Raw genomic sequence first — 24772 nt, forward strand, 5'->3', positions numbered from 1 at the left:
AAAAAAAGAAACGCGAAGAAGCAAAACTAGCGCACATCACCTTATCTTCTTCAGCACAATTATCGCATCCGTGATGCCAGACAATGACCCTTTAATGCAAGGCAGGAAAGGAGCATGGGTCAAATCAGCACAATTGACTCAAACGAGGATAACGAAGGTCAACTGTTTCCATTAGCTTCCAAATCAGAATCAACCACGTCACCCAAATGTCTGTCTTCGTAGAAAGTTTCATCTTTGATTTCTGAAGGAAGATATTCTTGAACGACCTTACCCTCCTTGAAGTCTGGGTTGTATTTATAACCCTTGCTGTATCCAAGTTCTTCCATAAGTTTGGTAGGAGCATTTCTAAGATGCATAGGAATTGGAGCTCCAGCAAAATTGGCGTCCTGAGCGACTTTTGCTTTCACTTTATTCCAAGCTCTATAGATAGAAACACTCTTGGCTGCGGTCGCAAGCTTATAAGCACAATGCGCTAACATGACATCAGCCTCGGGTAGTCCCACTTTGTGGACAGCATCGAAAGTTGCGACTGCAAATGGCAAGCAAGAGTCGTCTACAACTCCAATGTCCTCAGAGGCCATACGGATCATTCGTCTTGAAATATACAGTGGGTCCTCTCCCCCATGTAGCATTCTCGCAAGGTAGTATAAAGTTGCATCTACATTGGAACCTCTGACTGATTTGTGAAAGGCCGAAATTGCATCGTAGTGTTGATCTCCGACTCTATCGTAAACTGCATGCGTGGAGCGAAGCACTTCCCTCAACGTCGATGGGTCCACTTCAACGGAGGCAGCAGTGGTATCATCATTCTTTTGATAGTGAGAATCAACCATTTCAACCAAATTCAGTGCTGTCCTTGAGTCACCCCCTGCAACACCAATAATATATTGTAAAGATTCCGTCGTCAGTCGTAAAACTGGCATATTGTACACTAGCTTTCTAACCCGATTCACCAATAGGAGACTTCGGTTAACCACTTTGGCCAAATCCTCATTATCTAGTTTGTTTAGTACAAAAACTCGACATCTTGACAGCAGCGCACTGTTCAGCTGGAAACTCGGGTTTTCCGTCGTGGCTCCTATTAAGATGATATCTCCACGCTCCACGTAGGGCAAAAACGCGTCTTGCTGTGATTTATTGAACCTGTGTATCTCGTCACAGAATAATACTGTACGGCGCTTCGTGAGTCTCATCTCGTTCCTAGCCTCTTCGAAAACCTTTCTGCACTCGCTTATTCCACTGGAAGTGGCGCTCAGTTCAACACATCGGTTATGAGTGGAAGCTGCAATAATACGAGCCAAACTGGTTTTACCGTTACTCCTGGCGGTCCCCATAATATCATTGAAGGTACTCTATCATGTTCAATGAACCCACGTAGTACTCCAGTGGGCCCAACCAGATGGCTTTGCCCAACGTACTCTTCTAAGGTTTTTGGCCGTAGCCTTTCTGCTAAGGGTAATTTTGCTGACATACGCAATTTTTTGATATCTGTAGCTTCATTCAGTTTTTGTTTCTTTGTAGCCGGCTCTGTTGAAGGAACACTCGAGTTCTGTGTTGGGGAGGAGGATAAGTTGGTTGTTAGATCGTAGTTGTCTTGTTCGGAGGGTATTTCAACAACCGTCTTTTGACTGGGGCTAGTGATGCCTTCACCCTTGAACTTTCCATGGGATAAGACTGACTTTGCAGAAACTGGTTTCTTTGGCTCCTTCTGAGCCATGCATTGATCGAGATGTGCGTTAATGGCACCAATGTCCATAGACTTGGAGCAAATGGGACATCTAACCATTTCAATGAAGGGAAACCGTTACCAAGACCTACATTCAATTCTTCGCGCGATACACTTAGATTTGATATCACCAAACAATACAATACAAATACAATATACAATCGACTAGTAAGGTAGGGTAGAAAAAGGAGAAACTAATCTCTTTCTCTTTCCCTATCGTGCTTCTTTTCCTTCTTCTTCTTTTTTTTTCCTTTTTGGATCGCTTTTCTCCGTCAGATTCAGAAACAGCGTCTTCAACTGCGGCAGCAGCAGCAGCAACGGCAGCACTGGCAGCGGCAGCAACGTCTTCTTCGTTGTCTAGATGAACGCCATCATTCACAACTCCGGTATCATCTCCCACGGAGCCAACAGCTTCAGCGATCGCGTGGTGTTCTAATTTTGGGTGTTTAAGCAAATTTGAAGCATTGGCAAATTCAATCTTTCTTTTACGTGTATGAGCAGCTTTCTGGTATTCTTCAGGAATTTCAGCACCGGTACTGATCAAATCGTCAATGTAGCGGTCTTTTTCATGCTGGTACAACTCCAATTCCTCATTGTATTTCCTCTTCCATTCATCTCTCTCTTCGCTTGGAAGATCCTTCCATTTCTTGGATGTCTCATGAGTCATCTCCAAAGAACTGAGAGGCGGCAGCCCCTTACGGGCACGTTCCTCCATGATTTCTTTACGTGCTAGCGCACTGTAAGCAAAATACATGGTTAACGGCTTTTTAGGGGCATTGGGGTCTCTAGCTTTCTTAGCAGCGGCAGCAGCAGCTCTCTTTTGGCTTGTACTCTGAGCACCAGCAACAGAGTAGTCAACATCGCCCACAGCTCTTGCTAATTTAGCAATGCCAGCAATATCACCTGGTAGCGGCTGTTCAATGGCATTGAAAAAATTGACCGTGGCGGTTGATGCCTCCTGAGCAGCTTTGCTTAGCTCAAAGAAGGAAGCAACCAAAGCATCCTTCAGCTTCTTGACATCCTTTGCGTTCACTGCAGTGGCTGTCATGTCCTGATAATTTAGACGTGTATGTTTTGTTTACGTCCCGTGTGTTTTTCCTGGAGTCTAAGGCTTTCTTGGTTAGCTACTGGCTTGCAAGGGAGACTTGGACGGGGGTTAAGTAGAAGTCTAAGGGCAAGCGAGGCCTACCCCTTTTAACTGGTGGGTGTTTTGATTTTTTTCTTCCTTCGCGACCTGAATAATTACGAGTTCCGAGGGGCGCATGATCCTGTTTACTCGAACAAGTATGGTAGAAAACCATGGTATCTGAGAAGACGTTGGAAGGCACAAGCGTGTTTCTAGGGTTAAAATCAGTCATTCGTTATGCTCAGTAAAAGAACAAAACTAATAACACCATTTTTCGTAATTTTGCTAGCCCATTCGAAAACTTCGAGTAGTGTACCAAACAGTGATTTCCCACTACCACAGTGTTTTTTTCAATTTCCTGTTCGCCGCAAGGAATTAGTGGAGGAGGGAGCGGTGTTCCGCTAATGAGGTGACTGTTATCTGATTGGCCTTTTTCAGGGGGTGATTAAGAAAAAAGGGGACTATGCTGCTAGCGATGAATCAAGTTCCGTTTTCAGGATGCTTCATAATCAGGCATATACCGTGTTTTCTAAGTCTGCAATATAATCTTGGCCTGGGCCAGAGGGTTTCGATCGTGTCGCCCTATAACACGCAACACCTGCGCACATCGTGGAAAGTCCAGTGGAGGAATTTCCACCTGTGGGGAACATAACTTAATCCTTTCGCGATAAGTTTGGGGAAGCATACTTTGATAGAGGAAGGGCTAGTTGGGATTAGAGCTCTATCACGTCTAGAAAATGTAGCTTCTGGTATCCTTGTACGAAATCAAAAAGGCACAACTAGTTTTCAGAGAGAAAAGACGATTAATCACGACGAACCAAGACCTTGCGACGACTCAATTACCGCGGTGAACCCTTGACCCACTGGCAGGTTTTTGTAAACTCTTCGCGAATCTGTTGCCCACTTCCAGCAACTCTTTCCAGGCTACCACCAAATTCTCCATCCCCGACTCGCCTTAATGTCTAATTTCCTTATCTCTTATCATCATGAAGTCTTGACACTTGAGAACTCCTCTCACCAATTGACCAATTTCAAAACACCTCTCAGTGAATTTAGACATCCACCAATAGAAGATGGTCTCCCTATCGTTCAGCGTGTTTGACTCATCAATGTCTAATCTCATTCCTGCTTGTTCAAACTTATCCTCCTCCACGTGGATCACACGTGGATTATTCTTATATATATAACATCCTGATTCAAATGGTAACAAGGGTGATCAAACCTAGTACAATGTCTTCAGCCATAGGTGATCACTTCATATCATTGGCAAATCCAGAACCATGGGTTTCTCAAACAACGGTGGTAATAACAGGTTTACTGTTGATGCTCACAACTTGTCTTGTTTGGTTCAATCAAACTGTACGCTCCCTAACTCTATTCTGCTGGGCTTGTTTCTTCAAACCGTTTGCAAAGAATGATCATGGAAATTCTCACCAATCTGCTCTGGAATCTTTTTATCGCAGTCAAGCTTCCATATACGACTCTTCGAGAGGGGTGCTTCTGAAAGGAAGAGAAAAGGCATTGCAATTGGCAGCCTCCCACTTAAAAAAATCCAGCAAACTTGTTTGGATTGATGTTGGTGGTGGTACTGGATATAACGTTGAAATAATGAACTCTCTTTTGCCGATTACGTCAAAGTTCGAAAAGGTCATTGTGGTTGACTTGTCAATTTCACTTTGCGAAGTTGCTAAGCAAAGATTTGAAAAGCTTGGATTCAACAACGTTGAAGTGTTAGTTGCAGATGCATGTGACTTTCTGGTCCCTGAAAAATACATGGGGAATGTAGATTTGATTACGTTTTCTTACTCCTTGTCAATGATTCCCCCATTCCACGCTGCCGTTGATCACATCTTGCCAATGTTGAATAAAGAGATAGGTATCATTTGTTCGGTGGACTTTGGGGTACAAACTTCTGCCACAAGTATTGGAAGAACCAACACTCTGGGTGGCTCAGTTAATAGACACGTTCCTTGGGTTTTCAGAACATTCTGGAGAGCTTGGTTTGAATTGGATAGAGTATTCTTGGACCCTGCCAGAAGAGACTACTTGGAGTATAAATTTGGTACGATCAAATCCCTTAACTGCTCAAATCGCCTCCTGGGAAACATTCCCTATTATATTTGGATTGGCTGCGATAAGGACAGATCGTCCTTACTGTTGCACCGTCTTAATGCAATGGCAACTGAATCGCCATACCTGGCTCCTGCCTCATCAGTTCCTGTGAAAAGTAAAGGTTACGAAAGAGCTTTGGAGAATAATAAGAAACATCTACCTTACCCTTCAATTTATTATCAAAGGGAGGTTTGGAGAGTTTATTATGAGGAAAGTAACCCACAATATGCTCAATTCAATGACCAATACATTTATGCTTTCACATGGGAAGATCCTCGTGAAGATATCAAGATACTAAATCTGAAGCCATCTGATGTTGTTCTGGCAATAACGTCAGCTGGTGACAATTTGCTATCCTATGCTTCCATCGAGAAGCCTCCTCGCCGAATTCATGGCGTCGACTTGAACCCAGCACAGAATCACCTCTGTGAACTCAAGCTAGCAAGTCTGAGATGTCTAAAATACGAGGAAGTCTGGAAATTATTTGGTCTTGGAAAGGTTGAAAACTTCGAAGAGTTATTGTTCAGCAAGCTGGCACCTCAACTATCATCCAATTCTTTTCAATACTGGGCCAAGCATGGACCTCAAATCTTTGATATAAAAGGTAAAGGCCTCTATGATACCGGATTTACAAGATGGGCCTTAAGACTTGCCAAGTATGTCTTCAAAATTGCTGGTGTATCTGACACCATCGAAGAACTTTTAACCTGCAAGTCAATGGAAGAGCAAAAGTTTTTGTGGGAATCCAAGATTAAGCCAGCTATCTTCAACCCCATAGTCAGTAAGATGCTAGTAGGAAACCCTATTTTCTTGTGGAAAGCCTTAGGTGTGCCACCTAACCAGGCCAAAATGATGAATTCTTCCATTCTTACCTATGTGGTGGACACGTTGGATCCTATTGTTGGTCGTTCGTTGATATCGAAAGATAATTACTTTTACTATTTGACCCTGCGTGGAAGATATTCACCCACTAATTGTCCTGATTATCTGACTAAACAGACTTTCAAAAAAATGCATGAAAAAGAGTCTCCATTGGACAATATCAGACTCCACACAGATACTCTGAATGATGTTTTCGAACGTTTAGCAAGCGGATCTCTTACGGTTGCCATCATTATGGATCATATGGACTGGTTCGATCCCAAAAAAAATGAAGCCCAATCTGAAGTTGAACACCTGAAAAAGTGTCTTTGTAATGGGGGCCGTGTTCTGTTGAGATCAATTTCAAAAGAACCATGGTATATTAAAGTATTCGAAGAAAACGGGTTCCATTGCCAAGCTGCTGCTGTTCGTGTAAAAAGGATGACCATAGACAGAACGAACATGTATGCTTCAGCATGGGTGTGTACTAAGATTCCAGCTCGCAGAGTTAGTGATCTTACTATATAGAGTATTAGATTTATTGAGAAAATTGACTTTGAATTTCGCTTGAAATGGAATGCTCAAGGTCGTCTGAGTGTGCAAGAATTGTTTCTATCACTCCAACTTCTTTCCTGGGACTGGAAAACTTTTCCGGCTCAAAATGTGGATTTACTCCTGTTGCTACACTCGTTTCAACCTGTGTTTGTGTTGGGCCCGCTACGGTCGCATTTGTTGTAGGTATTGTGTCGTTAGATATCTCATGTTGAGTTTTTAAGTGCAAGTACACTGATTGATAAGAGCCAAATCTGCCTTGGCATTCTTTACAATAAAACTGGTTGTTTGGAAGTCGCAAATAATAGTTGTTTAAGATCCCACTAGGTCTTCCACGACGACTTTTGTTCTTGAGTAATTCACCTGCAGCGACAAGCTTTTGAATCTCTTCAAACCCAAGCCCATCTTCAATTTCATGTAAACTGTACATTGAGGAACCATCACTTTTAGTCTTCAAGCCTTCAAACTGTTCAGGATGATTGATCTTGATGTGCTGGTATAGTATAGGGTAATGCTTGATCAATACTAACTTACCATGTTGTTCTTGGCAGGCATCACAGCGGAATTCGTCGTCCACCTTGGAGTATTTTAGTTTTCTCCTAGAAGAAGGCTTTTTCTTAGCAGGCTCCTTACGTACTCGTTTGCCCTTATAATTGGCTTGATTTGTCAATTGTTCAAAATGTTTCGCCTTGATATGATTGTACAGCATTGGATAATTGTTGAAGATGACATCTTGCTCATCATGGTAACATGCATCACATCTATAACGGGTCCCAAGTCTCGTGTATAACAAAGCCCTCTTTTTACCTTTGGTGGAAGGCACTTTGGGTTTATTGATGCCTCTAGAGGGAATTGAGTTCTTGGAAGATGTGTAGACATACTCTTCATCGTCGTCAGCATCTTTCTCTGCTTCCTCCTCATTTTCTTCGTCATCAATATCATCATCATCACTGTCATCATCATCCCTATTGTTACCTTCCACCTGGTCAATAGGTATTTTATCGTTCTCCCCCTGTTCGTTTTCTGCCATATCATTATTCAATCCACCAGAGGAAACTGACCCCCCACCTTGCTTTCCATCATCAAAGGGCCTTTTATGCTTGACATGAAATGACTTATAATGATTATACATGGCAGTCAAATGATCATAAGAACGGTCACATGATTTGCACTGATATATACCGTCATCCTTGAGTATGTAAAACTCTGTAGGAGCGTGAGTTGTATCAGGAACAGAGGCTAAATTCTTCTGAGGAACTATCATCTTTGCTTGCTGGCTATCTTTAAAACTTCTTGTGATCTCGTGAAGCTTCAAAAGGTTGGTATCTGTAGCAACATGCTCTGATGAGTCCTGTGGTCTTTGAGAAGCCTCCACATCAAGAGACGTTTGCTCGATCTGATTCTGACTGCGAAGTTGACTTCTTAGCTCCGCCACTTCAGTAGACAACTCAGCAACAGTTTCGCACAGGTTCAAAAGGAGTGCTGCATAAGGTGGATCTGCATCTTTGGATTGCTCAACAAGGTGCTTGATAGAAGTTTGGAGGGAGGTAAGCTTTTGTTCGTTTACCATCGATCCACTAAGTATATATGAAGGAATTTCTGTATCAAAGTTGATTTATATAAGTAGTTGGAATAGGGGAAAATAGTATATTCAGATGTTCACTCCAGAGGAAGTTGAGACTTGTTTCGCGGTATATCCTAGCCATTGCTGAAGATAGAGGCAGGGAAAGGAATTACAATCAACTGACTCAATGAGAAGCGGAACAAAGAGACCACTGAATTGAAATTGTATGCATTCATACAATGGTGGTGCACTCTTGCTTTTCGAAGACTGCTGAATTGCCAATTGACCCTCAACGGAGGATGTTGCCTTAATGGTTTGGACGGTACACGACCATAAACTTTAATTACTTCGGAGAAAAAAATGTCGTCAAATCTACAGCTCAAGCTTATCACTTCCACCTTACTTTTGGCATGCACAGAGTGGTCAGAAATTTTCATCAGGCAGTTCGTCTACTACAAGAGACGCCATTATTTCTTACTCCTGAAAAATGGAAAGGTCTTCCCAGTGAAAAGATCTTTCAATTGTACCAAGAGCGAGTTTTGTCGTTGGGACCCAAATACACCAAGGATAAACATGAATTAGAGGCACTTCTATCAACATCCAAAGATACTGGCTTTACCTACCGTCAGATACAAAAGATTTACGAAGGTGGAGAGATTTCGGCCTACGAAGTCGAACGTAAATCAGTGGCAGACGATTTTAAACCTCAGCCTTTCATGTTTGATGATTATCCATCGCAAGCGCATGACCTGATCGATGAACACAGAGAACAGAGGTATTACAACAGGGTGGCAGCATATGAGCTTCCTCAACTTGCTAAGTTCAGACAGGAATTCAAGAAGCCGTCTCCAACTGAGAAACCATTGAGATTCCGTTATACCACATACTTGGGAGAATCTCATCCTGCCGAGAGGAAAGTGGTTTTAGAATGTCGTGTTTCTGACTTACAGTTAGGACCCAAGGAATCACACAAGTTCAAGTTGCTCGCTAGTGTAAGATACGACCACAGCACAGGCTTGTTCAAAATGTCTAGTGACAGATTCCCTGAACCCACACAGAATGCAAAATATTTGACTCAAATGTTTAATAGGCTATTGGCTGAAAGCAAGAACCTAAAGGATTCTTTCGAAGATGTTCCTTTAGATACCAGACACACGAAGGCCAAACTTTCAAAGAAGCATCGCAAGAAAGATTACAAGTTTCCAGCCAGCTGGAACCGACCAGAAGATGCACCGAAACCCTCTATGGATGTCTTCAGAGAGATTTATCAACAGCAAAAGGTTTGAAACTCCTTATGACGGTAAACTGTAAACTGTAAATAGCTTAATCAATCAATACATGCAAAGGCATCAGATGAACTTTCGTGTGTAGACCAATATCTCGGAACATCTGTTTCTTCGCGTTCTGTATGTTTCAATCAGACCTCTTCTCCATTGCAATACTAGGGGCCATAGAATTTGTTAGGGAACCATAATAAAATGGCTGCTAGGTCTAGTACTCGTCGAGGAGGCCAGCCTCCTGGAGTTGCTAAGAGTCTTGGGTCGAATAAAAGTTCCCCTGTGAAGAAAGGACTGGGCGCTGGCAAGGGTAAACCTAAGGTTGATTACCCCAAACAGAACCCTTCATCCACTCTTCATGATATCCTGAGCGAGTTAAATTTATCCTATGATTCTAATTTGGGTCTGCTTCAAGGAGATGGTATTGCTTTTCCACCATCGGTTTCCGTGTTGAACAACGTCAAAGGTTTGTTTGAACAGTTGATTGAAGAGTTGCAATATGTCAGTAATTACGATGACAATCTCCTCAAGATAATTGATAACAAGCTCAAAGAAATTGAGCATAAGCCTTCAACCGGAGAGGTGAAAGAGGAAGAGATTGATGGTACTGAGAGTGAACAGCCTGCTAGAAAAAGGCAGAAAGTTCAAAGTACCGATAGGATTGAAATCCCAGACACCAAACCACAAGGGTTGCCATTGAAGGAAAGCAGTAGTCAAAAAGTGGACTCGAAAACATCGGTAAAAGATGAAGCCAAAGAAGATGAAATTGGCGATGACAACGATGATGATGATGAAGATGATGCAATGGAAGAAGATGAAGCTGGTGACGATGATGAGGATGAGGAAGAAGCTGAAATAGAAGGTGAGGCAGGGATTGGAGGGGAACCTGGGGCTGAGGCGGCAGTAGAGGCTGACGATGATGAAGAGGATGAAGAAGTTGAAGAAGAAGAGGCTGCATCTGAAGCTAAACCAGTTGTCAAAGAAGGATTCGAACAAGAAGGCCATTATACTCGTGAGAACGATACCAGAGTCAAAAATCCCAAATCAGAATTTGTTACATCCCAGACGTTACCAGTGGCAGCGGTGGAACTGGGACTCTACGATGAAAATGGACTGGAACAAACTGGTGAAGACTACTATAAGAGGAAATATGGAGTCGCTTCTTATCCAACGAGCGATTTGAAAGAGTTCCTGCCTGGAGAGCTTCCAGATGAAGATTTTACGAAAAGCAAACCACCATCCCAAGTACAATTCAGCACCTTTCAAAGCTATTTGGAACCATATTTCCGCCCTTTTACGGAGGAAGATATCAAGTTCCTTAAAAAACAGTATAACTTGCCCCAAAATCTTCCGAAAAACTACGATCCAAATGTGACTCCATTTGTAATACCTAAATTTGGTGCTCACTACAGAGATACATGGTATGAGGAGGATATCAACACAGGAATGATTAAGAAAAAACCCAATGACGTAGACCCCCGTCTGGCTGACCAAAAAATGCGCCAAGATGCTCTGATACCAAAGGGGAGCGGTGCTTCTTTAACTGATGATGTCTTGGAGACTGAAAAGGTATCGTGTGGTCCTTTAGCATCTCGACTGCTTTCCGCTTTACTAAAAAATGGTGACGATACTGAGGATGGTGAACCAGTGGACAATGATGACAACAATAACGTTTCAAGCGCTATTGGAAATGAAGGATGGACGCCCTCTGTGGAGACATCCGATTACGAGACTTTAGATCAAAGATTGAGGCGAGAGCTGAAGTATATTGGTGTGTTTATGAACGTGGAACAAACTTTGAAGCGTGAAGGACACGCTGATGAATTAGTTAACTCTGTTGGAGTAACTAGCGGAAATGGAGAATTTGAAGAAGACTGGCTAAACAGTAGAGAAGACGATGAAATCTCAGCTGAAATGAGATCTTTGCAACGAGAGTTACGAAGGCTTACCAGAAAAAATGTTCGAAGGAAGGAAAAGTTGATTCCTATAGTCGAGGAACAACTAGCATGGCAGGAGTACCAGTCCATTTTGGAGGACCTAGATAAACAAGTTGATCAGGCATATCTAAGGCGTATTCGTGTTCCCCGCAAGAACAAGCGCAAGAATGAAAGCCAGTCTTCTGGCCAACAAACTCAACAGCAGCAGCAGCAGCAACAACAACAGCAGCAGCAAGATCAACAACAAACAGGATTCAAAGCTCTTTTGGATAAGCGCACGCGGTGGATTGAAAAAATTGGGCCTCTCTTCAAGCCTCCACATTTAATGAGACGACCACCATCTGAGAGCGTTTTCAAAGATGTGGACTTAGAAAATGATGATGAAGAACTAGAAGAAGACGATGAGATGAAGGTTGACATAGATCTGCGATGAACAGGTTCCAGTGAAGCTGATTATTGTGTAATATATACTACAAAATATACTTTTAATGTGTCTAATGATTAACCCCTTCTCGAAAATTCAGCTTATCATCTCTCGCACTTGATGCTTAAACTATAAGGATATGGTCACCAGAGATATATTTCAGGACTTTTATTTCACAGGATATAACAGGTTGAGAACTAGGGAGAACGCTAATAGTGAAACTCGTCAGACAATGCTCACCCTGGAGCTGTTTGCGTTTGGAAGGTTAGAGCATTACCACGAACATCAAGAGCAATTGTTATCGCTGACCCCAAGAGAACTTGCTAAGCTTAAACAACTAACATTGTTGGATTATGCTGCTGACAAGGTGTCAATAGGATATGACGAATTGAAACCTTTGCTTGGTTTTAACTGTAACGTTGAGTTGGAGCACTTTCTGTACCTGATAAATGAGACTTTAATTCATTTGAAGGTAGACGCACTATCTCAGGTAGTGGAGATTGAAACGTTAGCCCCACGAGAAGTGCTGGTAGAGGGCGACAACACCGTACCACTAGAGTTATTTTCTAAAGAGAATGTTAATACCTCAAGAGGTTTGATTAAGAAACTCGATTTATTCAAGAAAGACCGGATCTTGAAAGTGAATGAATCTTTACAAAGACAACTAAAGGAAGTTGACCAGTACAGGACCAAATCAGCGTCATAATTTCCATTTTCTGCATTAGTAGCACTAATAATAAATATAAATATAGAAGTCTGTGAGAGGAAGAAATACTCTTCTAAGCTTTCCATAGTCTCTTGATAATACCAACCAAACCATCCTTCTCCTTCTTCTCAATCTGGTAGATTCCGTAACCTGCAAATGCAGTTCCTAATCCTAGGAGATACATGGCATAGTGGTGGAACTTACCGTACACTCGCAGAGGAATATAATCAATGATACAAGACTGGAAACCAGCATAACAGTGTATCAGTAAAGATCCAGCCAAAAGAGAGTCCAAGACAGGAGTAGACACTCCAGTGACAAATGGTGTAACAACTAAAGGAACCAATCCAACGGCGATGACCTTCTCAGTGACCCAGTGATAGGAGCCATGAGTTTTATGTGGCTTCGGAGGGACGTAAGCATCGTTGACAGTACCGACAATGTATCCAGGAGGCTGTGGGATAGTCTGGATTGCCCTGGAGCTAATTCTCAGTGGCTTAATCAAACTTCTGACTCCGACTCTTGACATCATTGGTGTTAGTAGGGATACCGAAGAAATTGAATGTAATATGGGGAGGAAGTATTCACGGGATAACGGAGAAGATCGGGGATTACGTAACAGTAATTTGATTGGTTAAAGGAGATCAGAGGATGGTTCCGAATGTCAGCGAATATGTGACAGACTTCACACTATAATTTTCTAGCTAATATTATTCAGGTTGTTGGATGTCGAGAGACAGAGAGGTGGTACTTTCGGAAGACTCTTAATAAATTAAACTGAAGTATAATTTAATGTATACATATTTTTCTTCAAAGGACAAATCTGAACTTATCTCTATGAGCATCAGCTTCTTCTTCTGCTGTATTCTTTAGTCCAAATCCGACATAGACAACTCCCCTATCGAAAGACTCTGGAGAATCATCAGCTTTAGTGTTTATTGGTTCCACTTTCCCATACAACTTATCAGCCTTACGGTTCTTGTAGAAGTAATAGCTAAAGGTGGCTATCAATACCAAGATCGAAAATACATCGACGATAATCAACGCCAAAAACCCTTTCTTGTACAATGGTTTATCGTTATCTCTGAGAATCTGTCCTCCACATACTCCTCCAATATTGGCCGCCATAATCAGCATCGCCAGTGCAACACTTCTTTCTCTTGGACTACGGATGTTCATACTAAGCCAAGCACTGTTAAGAACATGTCCAACAATATTTACGGTCACTAAGAAACACAATGCCGTGAATCGTTGGGTCGGAGTGGCTGTGTCTGGTAGCTCTCTAACAGCAATCTGGGAACTAAGCTTCCAAACAAAGGCGAACAAAATCGAAGCTGCTCTTGGTTTGAAGTACTTACTGGTAAGGGTAAGAATTAACAAAAGCGCCATTGTACACCATCTGGGAATAGAAGATCTGGCATTAGCTTCAAAAACACTAAATCCCATAGATCTAATGATCAGAGGAATATAGCTGCCCAGGGCAGTACCCGTTTGCAAACTGGACATGGAGATCAAAACGTGAAACCAGGGAACTGGATTCCTGAAAGTGCTCCATACATCTTTTAGGTTGGTTCTTCTAGTTGACACAACCTTTGAAGGATCATCAAAGATGACTCTTCGGCGCAGAATGGACCTTTCCCGGGCATCAAAATACAACCATTTTCTGTTCCAAAAAGCAGCAGGGTGTTCTGTCGATTCAGGGAGAAGGAAAAAGAAGATAATGGCGTATCCGACACCGATTACACCCTCTATTAAGAAGATCCACTGCCATCCGTAAAGACCACCAACACCTGGCAGATCTCTCAAAATACCAGCAGCTATCAATCCACTGACAGAAAGAGCAGTAAGGTTACCAAAAAAGTAAAGTGTGTGTCGCAGTCCAAGTTCAGACTTCTTGTACCAAGTACTAATGTAGTACAATCCTCCAGGGATAAATCCAGCCTCTGCGGCACCGAGAAGAAATCTTGTAGCGTAAAATGAGTGGATGTTAGTTATTTTACATTGAAGCGTTGCAATGAGACTCCAAGTAAGAATCTGAAAAACTTAAAAAAATTGAAGGACTCAATCTTTGCAAGGCAACGTTGAAAGGAATTTCAAAGGAAACGATACCAATCGCAAACAATGCACTGGCAATATTTATTTTTGTGTTGTTCAGTTCCAACATGTTGTAAAAGTTGATATCAGTGTAGACATTACTGATGTTACCTCTGTCTATCTGAAGAATGAAAAAGGCCCAAAAAAGAAGGGGAATCAAAATAAAGTCCACCCTACGAACAAGCCTTCGCTCTTCTTCATCAGTCCAGTCTTTTACGATCACTGTTTTCTCACCTGTCTCACTATTGATGATGGTAACAGTTGGGTATTGCAACTCTGAGCCACTCAAAGAATGCACGGTCTCGGCAACTTTTTCTGAACTGTTAATAGAACTGATTTTCTCGGCAAGCCTGTCTGAATTGCTTAGAGAGTTGGGAGTCTCGGCAAACCTATCTGAACTGTCAAACGAACGAGCAGTCTCACTGGGAGTCTCATCCCTTCCTGAGTTGTTCAAAACCATATGAACTGTATACTTTAAACTGATATGAAAAATTCGTCCCAAATGCTGGTACTTTATAATCAGTCGAAATCGTGGCCAACTGACCATCTTCATCTATCAGCATACTTAATTCACAATTCAATGCCAAGAGACATCATAATAGAACGACATATCGGAGCGTTAGTGAACCATGGGGTGAGCCTTTCGGGTTTTGGTTTGTGTAAGTAAACATGAAATATGTAAGAGGCTAAGCTTGGTAATTCTTAACTGTGGATCCAGCCGTTATTCGCAGATGACATAATAATATTGTGCGTTTCTTCTTTATTGTTTTCGAATCTAAACCGTTTTAGTCTCAGATCTCACTAACCAAACTAAACCTGGATCAACTCTTACTCCTGAAAGTTCTTCCATCGCAGAGACTAAGGAAGTACAATTGCTAGGTCCGTAGAGTTCATCGTGTGAGTCGCTCTGGAATTTTCTCATAACAGTCTGAGTAGGAAATCATGAGAGGACTGACATAGTCTAAGAAAGTGTGGTGCCAGCCACACTTTCGCAGTCGCAGTATTCGTCTTACAAAATGAAGGACGGAGAAATAAATGAGTCTCTCTATGCAGGGACAGCATATGTAGCCAAACCCCGTTGTGCAATATAATACCTTCTATAGACGAAACTAGTAATTAGCGTGTAAGATCTCACTCCTTGAGTGCTTGTTTTCGTTCGTTATGGCGTTAGAGTTGTGGATACTTGCAAACAATTACCCGATTCTCCTATTCAAATCAAAAAGGCAATTTTCCTTATCGAAAGGCCGATAAACCTTACCGTACGATTGTTCCATAGATCACCGCCACACCTAGTCAGAGCGTGAGCAAGGCATTTTATCTTCTCTTCAATCCTGGTACCGAGATGACAAAAAAAAGATTGCAGCACCTGAGTTTCGCGTATGGTCTCCCACTACACTACTCGGTCAGGCTCTTAGCAGCTTAACTACGGTTGATCGGACGGGAAACGGTGCTTTCTGCTAGATATGGCCGCAACCGAAAGCCTATAAATTATCTGAGTGTACTGTTTTATTTAAAATTTCTGGTTTATGGAATACTTCCAATATAGGATTGAACTCGAGGTGAAGCTTTACATGGTAAAGCATAGTGTAGCCTACCTTGTTAGAGGTTTTTCGCATCACCGTATATCTCTGTAAAATAATGAGCTTGCCGGGAGTCTATTTGATCGCTATAGAATCAACACCTATGACAAATGAACTCACATTGATTTTCGTTCGTTCATACTTGATGTTCAATTACATCTAGCCACAACTAACATGTCAGCTAAAGATGATAATCACTATTTAAGCTACCATAGTGTAATGAATAAGACGATATAGCACAATACTTGAATCTAAATACCATTGCAAAGAAAAATGGCCAGAGACTAGTTTGCGGGAAACGAAATCTATTAAAAGTCCAAAAGTAGCTATAGTTAATAGGATAGCATTGCGAATCCAATAGCTACGACAATTCAATAAAAAGTCCGCAATCTACCTTTAAGTCAACAAAGTTGAATCTTTTACTCCTGGTGATATAGACGGCCATTGTATCTGATTTTATCATGAAATACTCCGGTAAACGTAATACACATGAAGTCACCTAGTGATGCAATGGTGCAGGCCCCTTTTTGGAATTCTCTTTACTTTCTGTAATACTACAAGTCTCCAGTCAGAGGCTTCGACAAGTGATAATGGTCTGTTTCAGAAAATAGACAATTCTTCTCGGAATTGATTGAACCATAAGATCATTTTGACGGCTCAATTTTTGGCATCACATGCCAATTTATTTGTGGGAAAGGAAGACATAGTCGAACAAGACACATAGGTATAGAAGAATCAAATCTGCCATAAGGCGGAGAGCTCATTTAACATTAGATATGCTTAAAGTTTTCCATGTATGATGCACTAGTTACTCTGGACAACTTGGGACGGTGGATGATAGTCAATCCTTCGATCAACAATAAGGATGCTGCTAAATCAATATCAATCTCTGTCAGTTTCCCACTAACAGGTTTTCCTCGACATTTGGATCTCCGGGTGATGAGCAGAAGAGATGCTGGGTCAGCATTTCAAATACGAACAAATTCGAAGCTAACTTCGAAAAACGATTTCTTGCGGTAAGTTGAACGTAGTCAACTCGCTATAATGACTTTCTGTTGAATGACATCTGACGACTCCACCATCTGCAGCTTAAAGCCACGATTTCCGCAAAAGAGCAGCCTATAACATGTAATTTAGAAAACAGGAAATCGTGCATACTCTGGGATCTTTATGTATAGGATCAATCGCTGAATTGTAAAAGAATAGGGACCCTGGCTCTCGTAGATAAATAAAAACAGCGAGAACACGATCCAGTTTCTATCCACTGAAACTGGATCTTTTCAAGCAAGAAACAAAAGACTTCACTACTAGCCAACTAAAGAGTTACTCACCCATATAGGTCCGTTCGCTTCCCCAAATTGTTATATTGAAACGTTTCGAGATTTTCCATCTACTAAATCATGAATCTCGTATGGCACAGCATTAATCTTCCTCCCAATGAAATATACCTAGATAAGCTGCTAAGGTGTGGCCAGGCATTCCGTTGGGTCAAGAATAACAATATATGGTCGTCAACTCTCAATAACCGCGTCGTGTTTCTTCGTCAAACGGAAGATCAACTGGAATACGCGTCGTTGACTTCATCTCAAAAAAATTCCTCAAACATCAAAAAGTTACAACCAAAATTAGAAGAAGACACTCAAGACGACGTTCTGGGTCTCATCTCAAATTACCTCAACCTGCAAATCAGCATCGTTCAGTTGTACAAAGATTGGGCGTCCAAGGATGCTCACTTCGCCAAGGTGTCGGCCGCGTTTGCAGGAATCAGGATGCTACAACAAGATCCTTGGGAAACACTGATCTCGTTTATATGCTCTAGCAACAATAATGTGAAGAGAATATCAAAGATGTGTCATGCTCTTTGTCTAGAGTATGGTGATTTTATCGTGGAGTATGCAGGAACCAAATATTATTCTTTTCCAACCCCTGTCCAACTTGCATCTCGAGCCTCAGAAGCGTCACTTCGAGAACTAGGGTTTGGCTATCGGGCACGTTACGTCTACGAGACAGCCCAGATGTTAGCAGATGACAAGGCACTCTTCATGCAACTTCACAGCATGCGCAGCAGTAGCTTCACTGATGAGCAGGTGCACGAGTTTTTACTCCAGTTTAAGGGAGTTGGTCCTAAAGTGGCCGATTGCGTTGCTCTAATGTCGCTGAATAGACATTCGCTCGTGCCTATTGATACGCATGTTCTGCAGTTTGCACGAAGAGATTACTCCTATAAATTCCGTGGTAGATCGAATGCTACCCTCTCTTCGGCCATGTACGTTGATATGAAAAGATTTTTCGTTGACAAATGGGGCAGCTACGCCGGGTGGGCCCACTCAGTTCTTTTCACCCGGGATTTAAAGTTAGAATAGATAGCAAAACAGACAAGTTCTTTTTCCTTACTTTTACTCCATCTTGCATCTACCTTAGAACGATAAACTCGGCCAGCCGACTTTAGAAAAATAAGCTGATTCCTGTTATCTGGGAAATATCCTTTTTCAACCTGTTCGCGCAGAAAACCGGCAGTCTCCGTGAGGAACCTTGATTCGGGCACAGATAAGCTGCGAGATTACATCGAACTCTATTGTTCATTCTTTGCTATTTTTTACTATAAAAGCCACGCCAACCCACTTGACATTAGTTGAATCAAACTTGTCAAAGATTACTTTCTACAACATATTCTCTAAAGTTTTTACCTCCAACAGCAACATGTCGTATCTATCAGATTCTACCTACGGTAAGGACAACGTCAAATTCCTCAAGGTCAAGAAGGATCCACGCAACCCAAAGATCCATGAGGTCATGGAAGCAACCGTTCGTGTCCTTCTAACTGGTGCCTTTGACGAGTCTTACACCGAGGCTGACAACTCATCCATCGTTCCTACTGATACAGTCAAGAACACCATCTTGGTCGAGGCCAAGAAGTTCGATATCTGGCCAATCGAAAACTTTGCCGCACATTTGGCCAAGCACTTTATTAACAAGTACAGCTGGGTTTCCGCTGTCGACGTGTCCATCCACCAGCACCGTTGGACTCGTATCTCACGTGAGAACGGAGCCTCTAAGACTTACGACCACTCTTTCCTGAAGGATGGAGATGAGCTACGTTTGTCAACTTTGCAGTACTCTCGAAACGGCACTTTCAAGCTCTCATCCGGAGTCAAGGATCTCACTGTTTTGAAGAGCACTGGATCTATGTTCTACGGATATAACGAATGTGACTACACCACCTTAAAGCCAACTAAGGATAGAATTTTGTCTACTGATGTGGATGCCACCTGGGTTTGGGACTCCAAGAAACTTGGAAGCATCAACAACATCAACACTCTCGCAAAGCACGGAGTGTTCGATGATGCCTTCGAAGCTGCCAGGAAAGTTACCTTAGACCTTTTCGCCACAGAGAACTCTCCATCGGTACAGAACACTATGTACAAGATGGCACAGAAGATTTTAGACTTAGTGCCCGACCTTGAGAACGTCACCTACTCTTTGCCTAACAAACATTACTTCTTGTTTGACTTTTCATTCCAGGGTTTGGAGAACGACAACGAGCTATTCTACCCATCCCCACATCCCAACGGATTAATCAAATGCACTGTTGCTCGTACACCTAAATCCAAGCTCTAGTAGTTAGATTCCACACAGATTAGTATAATATTGAAAACTGTTCATAATATTCACATGTAGGTTGAATTATATAAACGATCTTACTATACAGTAAATCGAGCTTTGATGCATCCAAACACCTCTATGAATACTGGATCTTCGCCATCTTTGTACGGTGAGAAACGGATAATCCCCAGCACCTAGAGACAATGCTACGACTAGGATTACGAGCTACTTTGCGACCAGTTCGTTCTTCCGTAACCCCATTGAGGCTCGCAAATTCTGTGAGATTGCAAAGCTCTTCGGCTGCTAAGAAACCCACCGGAATAAAGAAACTTTTTCAGGAGTATGGCTACTCGGCTTTGGGTGTTTACCTTGGACTCACAGCTCTAGATCTGCCGTTGTGCTTTTTGGCGGTTCACTCCCTAGGGCAAGAAAAAGTTGGAGAGCTACAGAATAAGGTAAAGAAATTTTTCGGGTTTAGTCCCAAAGAGGTTGAAGCCACTGATAAAGAGGAAGATTACTGGAGTATCATACTAACAGAATTTTTCATTGCTTATGGAATCCACAAATCACTGATCTTTATACGAGTACCACTGACCGCAGCCATAACCCCAGCCTTAGTTAAGAAACTGAGATCCCTTGGATTCAATGTCGGGAAGACAAAACTAACTACGATTGCTTCCGCAACGAAGGAATCCGTTTCCCAACATGGGCTCAAGCATACGATGAGTACTAAAGGAGCATCTGAAGTCGTCAGCAAGGCCAATCAAGTAAAACCTATCGATTACACGGCATCTGATCCGAAATTCGGAAAATCACCTAATAAGCGTCAAAAATGGTGGAACTTTTTCTTCTAGAGTGAAAGGTTTAAACTTCTGTATATACATGTAAACTTTTAGCGTTGCCATCACCCCCATTCGAACCCTCTCATCTAAACTGAGAGTAAAATTTCTCTTCTGCAAAACGTTTTTCGACCAACTGTATAACCTCTGGAGGGTATACTGATTCCAACTTTTCCCCGCCTTTCAGCACTCGTTGTTCATGCAATTTCTGTTCCTCTTTGGTCATGACTACAATATTCTGAAGAGACAGCTTCTTTGCCGGGTCCCATTGTGATAGAGTCAATCTTGTAGAGTAATTACTGATAGGTGACTTTCCCCGGAAAATCTCTTCAACAATGTAGATGATGTCAGTGTTGGGTATGGGTATCCTTTGCTCAGTGTTTCCGAGCCTGGATTGTTGACCGGCCAACGACTGTATGATACCGTCAACTTTTGTTCGACTCTTTCCTACTATAGGCTCCATGGGGTAGTCGGCTATGTCACATAGAATATAGGTAGCCAAGGCTAGTCCAAACATGGCCGGCATGGTTCCCAAAACGGGGAGAATACGCACCCTAAAATTCTGCAAAGCACTCAATTCACCAACTTTACCTTTCTCGTACTCTTCATCCGGCAAAGGCAGCAGGGAAGCCTTGCCAGGAGCTGGTTTTTCACTTGAAAACACAACAGGTATTTTCTTCAGAATTCCTCTCTTTTTAAGCCTTCTTCTTACCGAACGGGCTAAGGAGTCTTCTTCAGTACATGAAATATCTCCCACGTTGATTCTGGTGGGGTCGCTCTTGCAGGCTGCTCCCATGGAAGACACGACTTTGAGATTTCTTTCACAGCAGAAAGAAAGAAGGTCTACTTTGGTGTCGATATTATCTATGCAGTCGACAATGTAGTCAGGGGTTCCTTCCAGAAGTAACTGCTGGGCATTGTTAATATCGAACAACTCATTATGAGTTTCAACGGTGACCCAAGGAGCAATTCTAAGTATATGCTTTTTTAAACATTCAACTTTGGGGGTACCAACATCCTCCAACTGAGCTACAGCATGTCTGTTCAGTGAAGACAAAGAAACCTGGTCAAAATCAACAATTCTAATATGTGATATTCCTGATCGAATGAGAGATATGATACAGTTGGAACCAACTCCTCCGCAACCTACAATCACAACGAAAGTATTCCTATTTTGTCCAATCCTTCTTCACCAAGGAAGCTGTAGTTTCTGGCGAGCTGTTCTCTAATCAGGCTTTCGTCATACTTTCTGGGCTTTCTAATTGAAGTTTTAGTAGGAGGGGTGGTAACTTCAAATTTTTTGTGGTACCAATCCAACAGAAAGGCAGTTGCCAACGCCGATAGAACTGAGCATGTCAGGATTTTGCTAGACATTATACATTAGAGAGTGTGCCTCTAGTTAGTGCCTGGTACTTAATGGAGTTGAAGATTTTGTAAGTTTCAGAATTTTTTTTCTCTTCCCATTGCCACAACAAAGGAAAAGTCGCGGAACATCTGTCATTTACTTAATTATCTATAACTTTAGGTTCTGGGAAGCACGGGCCTTCAATTTAGCAGGCCCATGAGGGAACTCCACTATCACGGATCCCACCAAACAAACCAATACCAACAATATACATACTGTACCAAAAATCGCTCCCATCACTCTGAATGCTGGCAATCCAAAGGAATGATACACTTGTGTGCAACCAACCGAAAGGGTACCAATGGGGAAAGTCATCGTCCACCATGCTCGTGAAAATGGAATAGGGTAGTAGAATATACATGTCGCTGTGGAGATTGCTAAGATGAAAAATCCAAACGAAAGAAGTATTAAGGACCAAAAGAAACACTCCCAATGGATAACAACACGGACCAAATCGTGATTAAGTAAGTTTTCTGTTTCACCAAAGAAATTGGACATATTATAAGACTGGTTGGCTATGCCCCACGCTCCTTGTCCCATAAGGCCTATCGGGGCAAAAGTAGCGAAGGTAGCAGCTTTGGGAGGGAGCTTTAGCAGTAGCAGTCTACCAAAGAAGACATAAATGAATCCGAACCCTAGGCAAATGGAATTTGCCCATAGCAAGAATGAAACTATGCTGGTAGTCATTTGAAGACTTCTGTGGTCATTCATGTCTCGAGCGACCAGGGCTCCGCAAGCTGCACACACTGTCAGTGGTAGAACCGGCAGAATCAATGAAAAGTTAACCTGTGGAGGGCCGATCTTGGATTTTGAAAAAAGGATGAACACTAGAAACCAACCACAAAAGATGGCAAGAATGACATTTATCCACCAGAACACAAACTGTCCTACCACAAACTTTCCGTCTGCTAGATAATGGATCATGTTAGTCAGGGTAGACCAACCCATTGAGTAAGGCCCCAAGAAAACACTAAACGCTGGATCTTGAATGAGGTCTTTGCGAAATACTGGAAACTTGTACAGCTTCAACGCGGTGAAACTAGTTACCAATATAAATAAAAGGAGCGAGATACCCCACATTATCAGCCCAAGGACTTCCAACCATCTTGCAGGGTAGGGGAATTTGTACAGTATCCCGGCACATATTCCAGTGGACATGAACGCTATGTTCCATATTGGATGGTATTCTTTGATGTAGTGCTCCCAGAAAATATTATGTCCCTGGTGACTCAGAATGCTGTGTTCGTCTGAAGGGGTGACTAATGTTACCGATTGTGCTTCTAAATCTTGAGGAGTGCTGGAATTGGGATCTCCATCTGTGTTTTCTCTGGGTAAATCATTACTAGCAGGCATCCTGTTTGCTATCGATTGGTGTAAAAACTGATTCCACCTTCAATAAGAGAGCATGACGAAGTGCCCATCTTATGCTCATCCTGCCGTCATGGTTTTTCTGTAATGGGAATAAATAGGCGCGACAATGCCTGCGATGATGGCCACGGAAATGGCAGTGATGTGGAGAAAAGGGCTTCAAATGAGGAGTCCGGTGCAACAAATATGAGAACTGAATCTACCACTTTCTTTTGACAATAGTCAGTAGTCAAGTAAGTTCGAAAGCCGTCAACTGAGCCTTTGTAAAGACGATTAAGATACTTACAATTGATGGAACGAGTCCATTGCGCGGAAAGTTGGTAGTAATACCACTAGATCAAGGTGATCCGTATTAGAGCTACTGTCCAAGGCTTGAAGCTTATTTTGTTACTGATATCACTTCATTACAGACCACTTAAAGTCCAATCATTACGCTGACAGTTACCTCAGCGTAGGTGAGACAGAGGGCGCGAATGTCCATCAACATTCGCCAACTGTGTTCAACCAGAAAAAAAACTTCATACAAATCACCAACAGCTAGATGTATCTGTCCGTAAGACAGTTTTCCTCCCAGAAGCCTTGCAGACAGTTGTCTCAAGAACTTCTCAACAAGTTTGAGGAGTATATTGTTTATCAAAAAACCCCAAAGAAGCTCAAAACAATGATATACAGACCCACCAATTCACAACAATTAATTGCAGCAGACTTGATTGATTCTACGGGGAAGCCATTGGCTCCGCAAACATATAAAGGCCCGCCTCGTCAAAATGATCTTGTCAAACTGATCAACCAGTGTGAATCTTATGATGAGTTTCTCAAGGTCCGCCAGCTCATTTTTGATGTTACTAGAAATTCCAAGAAGAAGCCTTCAGTTTTGACATCCAAGCCATTGACTCCGTTTTTGATCAAAGCGGCTCAACTAAACCGCCTCCCTCATTCGTTGACTACTTTGTGGACGCTTCCGACTGAATGGTATTCTCAGTTTGATCCCTCGATTGCATCAACTGTAGTGATGTTGGAGTACCTCAAAGTTGCAGAACGAGGTACTACGGACCAACATCTTGACCATGCATCGTTGGATAAACGTTTACAGAAGTCCGAAAAGATACTCCGGGATAAGTTTCAAGATGCTATAGCGGAGCAAGTTCAGCAGGATCCTCTAACCAATTTGTTAAAACTGAGCTGCCATATCAAAGCGGAGGAGATCAACAACTTCAACTCGGTGGTGCAACTTGAACCCTATTTAGAACTCCATTTGGCTAAAGGAGCCGCCATAAAACTCCCAGATGTGTCTCGTTTTGCCTTGAAGTCCGTTGCCCAAGGCTCCAAGTTCAAGATCTACGCGCAATACAAATACGACTACTGCAAGATCCAGATCGTTAATGCTTCCCTGAACAACTTGCAGGCCCACATCTCAAATCCTGCCATTGCAGAAATCATCCACAAGCTAACTCCTTTCTTGGATACTATGGAAACGATTGGTGAGTCAATTGGATATTCCAATCTCTTGGTTGAGTTTGAGAACACCATGCAATTCCCTAAGCATATCCCCCCACCATCGTCTGAGTGATTTATAGTGACTTCTTGTATATACCATA

At 42.2% G+C, this 24772-nt stretch overlaps 15 protein-coding genes across 15 annotated transcripts; 8 read left to right on the forward strand and 7 right to left on the reverse strand.

The window, feature by feature from the left end:
* Positions 1-158: 158 nt before the first annotated feature.
* On the reverse strand, positions 159-1786 carry PAS_chr2-2_0287 (Protein with DNA-dependent ATPase and ssDNA annealing activities involved in maintenance of genome; the record flags this gene model as incomplete). Its single annotated transcript, XM_002491858.1, has 2 exons — positions 159-1320; positions 1371-1786. 2 exons carry the CDS (start codon positions 1784-1786, stop codon positions 159-161), a joined length of 1578 nt encoding a protein of 525 aa, XP_002491903.1.
* Positions 1787-1853: 67 nt separating this feature from the next.
* On the reverse strand, positions 1854-2774 carry PAS_chr2-2_0488 (uncharacterized protein; the record flags this gene model as incomplete). The annotated part of the gene is made up of 1 exon (XM_002491859.1): positions 1854-2774. The coding sequence occupies one exon, from the start codon at positions 2772-2774 to the stop codon at positions 1854-1856; it is 921 nt and encodes a 306-aa protein (XP_002491904.1).
* Positions 2775-4052: 1278 nt separating this feature from the next.
* On the forward strand, positions 4053-6353 carry PAS_chr2-2_0286 (Hypothetical protein; the record flags this gene model as incomplete). The annotated part of the gene is made up of 1 exon (XM_002491860.1): positions 4053-6353. One exon carries the CDS (start codon positions 4053-4055, stop codon positions 6351-6353), a length of 2301 nt encoding a protein of 766 aa, XP_002491905.1.
* A 10-nt stretch (positions 6354-6363) lies between these two features.
* On the reverse strand, positions 6364-7947 carry PAS_chr2-2_0285 (Hypothetical protein; the record flags this gene model as incomplete). The annotated part of the gene is made up of 1 exon (XM_002491861.1): positions 6364-7947. One exon carries the CDS (start codon positions 7945-7947, stop codon positions 6364-6366), a length of 1584 nt encoding a protein of 527 aa, XP_002491906.1.
* A 404-nt stretch (positions 7948-8351) lies between these two features.
* Positions 8352-9227, forward strand: PAS_chr2-2_0487 (mitochondrial 37S ribosomal protein RSM24; the record flags this gene model as incomplete). Its single annotated transcript, XM_002491862.1, has 1 exon — positions 8352-9227. The coding sequence occupies one exon, from the start codon at positions 8352-8354 to the stop codon at positions 9225-9227; it is 876 nt and encodes a 291-aa protein (XP_002491907.1).
* A 192-nt stretch (positions 9228-9419) lies between these two features.
* Positions 9420-11588, forward strand: PAS_chr2-2_0284 (uncharacterized protein; the record flags this gene model as incomplete). The annotated part of the gene is made up of 1 exon (XM_002491863.1): positions 9420-11588. The coding sequence occupies one exon, from the start codon at positions 9420-9422 to the stop codon at positions 11586-11588; it is 2169 nt and encodes a 722-aa protein (XP_002491908.1).
* A 130-nt stretch (positions 11589-11718) lies between these two features.
* Positions 11719-12285, forward strand: PAS_chr2-2_0486 (uncharacterized protein; the record flags this gene model as incomplete). Its single annotated transcript, XM_002491864.1, has 1 exon — positions 11719-12285. One exon carries the CDS (start codon positions 11719-11721, stop codon positions 12283-12285), a length of 567 nt encoding a protein of 188 aa, XP_002491909.1.
* A 73-nt stretch (positions 12286-12358) lies between these two features.
* Positions 12359-12817, reverse strand: PAS_chr2-2_0283 (Membrane anchor subunit of succinate dehydrogenase (Sdh1p, Sdh2p, Sdh3p, Sdh4p); the record flags this gene model as incomplete). The annotated part of the gene is made up of 1 exon (XM_002491865.1): positions 12359-12817. The coding sequence occupies one exon, from the start codon at positions 12815-12817 to the stop codon at positions 12359-12361; it is 459 nt and encodes a 152-aa protein (XP_002491910.1).
* Positions 12818-13095: 278 nt separating this feature from the next.
* On the reverse strand, positions 13096-14839 carry PAS_chr2-2_0282 (Putative protein with similarity to the allantoate permease (Dal5p) subfamily of the major facilitat; the record flags this gene model as incomplete). The annotated part of the gene is made up of 2 exons (XM_002491866.1): positions 13096-14319; positions 14366-14839. The coding sequence occupies 2 exons, from the start codon at positions 14837-14839 to the stop codon at positions 13096-13098; spliced, it is 1698 nt and encodes a 565-aa protein (XP_002491911.1).
* Positions 14840-17359: 2520 nt separating this feature from the next.
* Positions 17360-18322, forward strand: PAS_chr2-2_0280 (Mitochondrial glycosylase/lyase; the record flags this gene model as incomplete). The annotated part of the gene is made up of 1 exon (XM_002491867.1): positions 17360-18322. One exon carries the CDS (start codon positions 17360-17362, stop codon positions 18320-18322), a length of 963 nt encoding a protein of 320 aa, XP_002491912.1.
* Positions 18323-18659: 337 nt separating this feature from the next.
* PAS_chr2-2_0279 (Hypothetical protein) lies at positions 18660-19577 on the forward strand (the record flags this gene model as incomplete). Its single annotated transcript, XM_002491868.1, has 1 exon — positions 18660-19577. One exon carries the CDS (start codon positions 18660-18662, stop codon positions 19575-19577), a length of 918 nt encoding a protein of 305 aa, XP_002491913.1.
* Positions 19578-19765: 188 nt separating this feature from the next.
* On the forward strand, positions 19766-20416 carry PAS_chr2-2_0278 (uncharacterized protein; the record flags this gene model as incomplete). Its single annotated transcript, XM_002491869.1, has 1 exon — positions 19766-20416. One exon carries the CDS (start codon positions 19766-19768, stop codon positions 20414-20416), a length of 651 nt encoding a protein of 216 aa, XP_002491914.1.
* Positions 20417-20486: 70 nt separating this feature from the next.
* PAS_chr2-2_0277 (uncharacterized protein) lies at positions 20487-21775 on the reverse strand (the record flags this gene model as incomplete). Its single annotated transcript, XM_002491870.1, has 2 exons — positions 20487-21547; positions 21595-21775. 2 exons carry the CDS (start codon positions 21773-21775, stop codon positions 20487-20489), a joined length of 1242 nt encoding a protein of 413 aa, XP_002491915.1.
* A 139-nt stretch (positions 21776-21914) lies between these two features.
* On the reverse strand, positions 21915-23159 carry PAS_chr2-2_0276 (Plasma membrane sulfite pump involved in sulfite metabolism; the record flags this gene model as incomplete). Its single annotated transcript, XM_002491871.1, has 1 exon — positions 21915-23159. One exon carries the CDS (start codon positions 23157-23159, stop codon positions 21915-21917), a length of 1245 nt encoding a protein of 414 aa, XP_002491916.1.
* Positions 23160-23715: 556 nt separating this feature from the next.
* On the forward strand, positions 23716-24744 carry PAS_chr2-2_0485 (uncharacterized protein; the record flags this gene model as incomplete). Its single annotated transcript, XM_002491872.1, has 1 exon — positions 23716-24744. The coding sequence occupies one exon, from the start codon at positions 23716-23718 to the stop codon at positions 24742-24744; it is 1029 nt and encodes a 342-aa protein (XP_002491917.1).
* Positions 24745-24772: the final 28 nt, after the last annotated feature.

Source organism: Komagataella phaffii, chromosome 2, assembly GCF_000027005.1.
Source record: "Komagataella phaffii GS115 chromosome 2, complete sequence".
NCBI classification, from domain to species: Eukaryota; Fungi; Ascomycota; class Pichiomycetes; order Pichiales; family Pichiaceae; genus Komagataella; species Komagataella phaffii.